Genomic DNA, 5,000 nt, shown 5'->3' on the forward strand with positions numbered 1-5,000 from the left:
GAGAACTGCCTGTGGATTAAAGTGACGTCAATATCACCAGATATCAAGCAAATACTGACCGATGGGAGATGCTTTTTGTTTGCGCCGATTTTGTTTTCAATGTTTTTCAGAAAATTAAACAGAATTTGCGTTGTTACTGTTCATATGTGTGTTGCAGTCACATATACGTAAACATTACGTTTGAATGGCTTACTGAGCTCGTGTTATTTTGTTCAAACCACACACGGTATGTCGGCTATTTCAGCACGGTGACGCGTTGTCCACCTGCTTATGATTCACTCTGAGGGGTTCAGCGTCAGTGCGCTTCGGTGCACCTTGCTGCCTGATTGTCTGTCCCTGTGTCATTCACTCTCAACATGGATAAAAGTACAATAAGCATTATTCAGGTGGAGTTCGATTCTCTATTCGGACATTATAGGCGCTATATGTGGGACTGTCGGTCCAATATTATTATTAAAAAATAAAAAAAATAAAAAATTAAAAGTGGATTCTCAAAATAATCTGCTGGGCCAAATATTATTGGTGACGGGCCAGCAATGGCCCACGGGCCGCCTATTGCCGACCCCTGCTCTACACTATATACAGTACACCGTGCCCAGCTGCCCTCCACCTGTCTAAATCTTTGGAGAAACAGAGGTAATCGGTTAATCATTCAACGGTGGGAGATCTATACCACAAAGGAAGGTCGCTGAGGTTTAGCGGGTCACCGAGGGTTGTGTGTGCGTTGACAGTTGTGTTTGTGGGTGTGGTTGTGGTGCTCCCCCCCTCCCCCTCAACCCAAACCTTCTTATCAGAGTTGTATTTCTCCAGTATGTCCTTGGCTCTCTCCTCTCCTCCGTCGGTAAACAGCATGATGATCTTGTTGCAGTTGGCTCGGCTCACGTTGTTCTGCGGAGAGAGAGAACACACGGGTGAGAGACACACGGGTGAGAGACGGACTGATGAGAGTTAACGTGTATAACGTCCCTGCTTCCCAGCCTTCAACGGACTGGGTGCAAAAAGCAAAGGATGGTATGAAATAGTATTATTAGTAGTATCATTAACACTAGAACAACCATGAGTAAATAAAAATGTTATATATTTGCACTCGATCAAATTTCAGGACCCTCCTTTCATGACTTTTCCTAGATATGTGCGTTCTACCACCCAGTATCCTTACATTTTCAAAATCACATCAGGATAAGCTAATATAAAGCTAATTTGCAGTTTCTCTGTGTAGGAAGCAGGCTAATTTACAAGGGGCCAACTAGTGGTCGTTGTGTGTAAATAGCAGCTTGAGCATTGTAAAGAGGGCTCTTTAAGTAGGTAAAAACCCACTGCTGTTCTAGTGTTAACGTGTATACATCCCTGCTTCCCTGTCTTCAACGGACTGGGTGCAAAAAGCAAAGGATAGTATGAATTAGTATTATTATTAGTAGTAGTATGATTAACAGTGGCCTGTGTGCTGGAAGAAGAGGGATCAATAATACACACTACCACCACAAGAGGGCAGTGTTTGCTCATACTTAGCATTATCAGCACGGTGTGTGCAGGCATCATGTCAATAGGGTGTAGTATTCTCCAAAAAGGTTTCTAAACACATATGGAGCTGTATCGTCGCGAAGAAACTCTAAGATGAATGTACAGACAGACAGACAGACAGACAGACAGACAGACAGACTGACAGTGAGGAATCTTACTGCGGCCAGCTGCTCAAAGGCGAACTCGAAGCCCTTGGTGTAGTTGGTGATGCCTTTGGCCGCTATGTTCTGGACGGCATCCTTTAGGATCTTCTTGTTTCTCACGTTGGCCTGGACCAGGTGGCCGAAACACGCCGTGTTGTTCACCCTGGTGTTAAACTGACCCCGACATTCACAGAGTTAACGCACCGTTTCCAAATACTCTCAAATAGACAGACACTAGCAAGCACGAACACAGCAAGGCATGCAGACACACACGCACTCATGACCACACACACACACACACACACACACACACACACACACAGAAACAGACCCAGACACACACAGCCACAGACATAGACACACGCGCGCGCACACACAGACACACACGCACTTGTGACCACACACACACACACACACACACACGCACACACAGAAACAGACCCAGACACACACAGCCACAGACATAGACACACACACACGCGCGCGCGCACACACAGACACACACGCACGCACACACACACACACACACACACACACACACACACACACACACACACACACACACACACACCTGGCCTTGACTATTATCATGCAGTGATAGACAGACACATTCATCAAGTCCTGCTAATTGCTCTGCATCCTCTGTGCTCAGCAATCTGGTACCCATGGAAACAAGATTCCTCTGACAAGTTTAGGCAGCAACACAATCTTATTAGAGGTGAGATAACCCCCCTCCCACACTCACACACACACACACACACACACACAGACACACACACACACACACACACACACACACACACTCACTCACACACACACACAAACAGTCAACAGCCTGCCTCTCTCTTTGAATCGGGATCCAAGTCAACAGATGCTCCAGCAATCTCAGCGTTCAGAGACCCGAAACAACATCTTGCACCTGTTAGAGTGGGCCTGACTACACCCTGGATGGAGACTCTCCTCTAAGGAACACAACCACTGAGCCCGGAAACCACACAGTCTCTGAAACCAAACCACCCAGTCTGTGACAGAGGAACAGCACACGGAATGTCATGGTTTGGAAAGGCTTTTAGAATCGAAATACAAAATACTAACGTAGAAATAAATAGAATAGAACACAATCGAATAGAGTAGAAGAGAGAAACAGTCCGCCTGTTGTGTTTTAGAACTCTTCCCAAACACCGCTGAACCTCATCGATCTGAACCAATCAATGTGTCTCTGGGAGTTAGCCATCAGGGAGACAAGCCCAGAGGCAGAGAGAGAGAGAGAGAGAGAGAGAAGGCTTTGACTGGTGCGTGCGTGTGTGTGTGTGTGTGTGTGTGTGTGTGTGCGTGTGTGTGCATGTATGAATTTATGTGTGTGTGTGTGTGTGTGTGTGTGTGTGTGTGTGCATGTATGAATTTATGTGTGTGTGTGTGTGTGTGTGCGTGTGTGTGCGTGTGTGTGCATGTATGAATTTATGTGTGTGTGTGTGTGTGTGTGCATGTATGAATTTATGTGTGTGTGTGTGTGTGTGTGCGTGTGTGTGCGTGTGTGTGTGTGCGTGTGTGTCTGTGTGCGTGTGCGTGTGTGTGCGTGTGTGTGTGTGCGTGTGTGTCTGTGTGCGTGTGCGTGTGTGTGTGTGTGTGTGACACGCTGAGGGTTGACGGGATTCATGTTCCTCAGAGACTGACAGTGAGAGACACACACACTCCTCTTATCAGGCTAGAAGGCAATCTAAACGCTGCTCCTGTCTGACATAAGGATTGAAGCAAGCAGACAGCATATAGACACCTACACACACACACACACAACCACACACACACACACACACACACACACCGACACTCACACCCATAACCACACCCACACCCACATTCACACTCACACACACATGCAAATGCAGACACCAAAACTAACAGGTACTCCTTCATCACAGATAATCTATAAAAAGGAGAGGAGAAGAGAGTGAGAGGAGAGGAGGGTGAGGGGAGGGGAGGGGAGAGGAGGGTGAGAGGAGAGGAAGGTGAGGGGAGAGGAAGGTGAGGGGAGAGGAGAAGAGAGTGAGAGGAGAGGAGGGTGAGGGGAGAGGAAGGTGAGGGGAGGGGAGGGTGAGAGGAAGAGTGGGAGTGAGAAGAAGGAGAGAGGAAGCAGGGCATGGGATGGGATGAAAATAGAATGAAAGGAGAAGGTGTGTGTACGCAAACCCGACAAACCCTACTCTCCTTGCTTATTCATCTCATTAGGAATACATGCAGACACACAAACACACGCACACACACACACACACACCATCAATTATTGTGTCTGTGAATGTGAGCGAATGTGTGTGTGTGTGTGTGTGTGTGCGTGTGTGCGTGTGCGTGTGTGTGTGTGTGTGCGTGTGTGCGTGTGCGTGTGTGTGTGTGTGTGGTGTGTGTGACTGTGTGTGTGGTGTGTGTGTGTGTGAGTGTGTGTGTGTGTGTCTGTGTGTGTGTGTGTGTGTCTGTGTGTTTGTGTGGGTGTGTGTGATTTCCTTGTTCCCTGTTGATCCTATTAGCGAAGCCCCTGTGTAGGTCTGTGTGATGGACCAGGGTTGGGGCTGGATTACAGATGACACTGAAGGGAAGGCTAATCTCTAATCCCTAATCCCAGTGGAGCATTGGCTATAGCCCTGCCGGCTGCAGCCCACGCTAAACCACTGGACCGTCGAACTGGGAGAGCCTAGCTAACAGGCGCTGAATTGGCTGGATAAAATACCTACAGAGACACAGACACAGAGAGACAGAGACAGAGAGACAGAGACACACACAGACACACACAAACACACACACACACACACACACACACACACGCACACACACACACTAGGCTATCAATATTCCTCTGACAGGGACCATTGAAGATGTGTATGAGTATCTATTGTGTCCAAATACCACCTCCATCCCTGGGCTCCTGTTAATGAGCAGGGATTCATGGGTAATATCAAAGATGAATGATTTAGCGTCAGGTTACTAAACCCCTAGGGCAGGCATCGGCATCGGAAGCAGTATTAATGTGGGTGGTTCCAATTTAACGGGGGGTCAGGGGGTCAGGTTGTCCTTCCCCAGAAAGAGAGTAGATGTTCATATCCTGTATTCTGGAACCGTTTTAACAGGTGATTTAATACTTTTATCTGGCTATACTAGCATGAGAATTTTTTATTTTTTTATATACGATTCAAATTTGCGCTCCGATGGGGCCGGGGGGATGTTGACCAGTGCAACATACAAGAGTCTCACCACGCTTGGCTCCCAAAAGTGGAATCGTATTAAACAAATATATTATATATTATATTATTCTGTCTTGTATTCATTTACAAAAAAAAAGACAGAAAA

The 5,000-nt window shown here is 47.0% G+C and overlaps 1 protein-coding gene across 1 annotated transcript in view; it reads right to left on the bottom strand.

Annotated features, from left to right (window-relative positions):
- Positions 1-5,000, bottom strand: part of LOC308165396 (voltage-dependent calcium channel subunit alpha-2/delta-1) — a gene marked incomplete at both ends in the record, with an annotated part of 94,317 nt that overhangs the window by 39,362 nt on the left and 49,955 nt on the right. Inside the window, 2 exon segments of the mRNA XM_080539552.1 lie at positions 784-888; positions 1,680-1,838. Coding sequence (XP_080395678.1) covers positions 784-888; positions 1,680-1,838 — 264 coding nt within the window.

The sequence above is a fragment of the Nansenia antarctica genome (assembly GCF_963989245.1).
Source record: "Nansenia antarctica genome assembly, chromosome: 9".
In the NCBI taxonomy this organism is placed as follows: Eukaryota; Metazoa; Chordata; class Actinopteri; order Argentiniformes; family Microstomatidae; genus Nansenia; species Nansenia antarctica.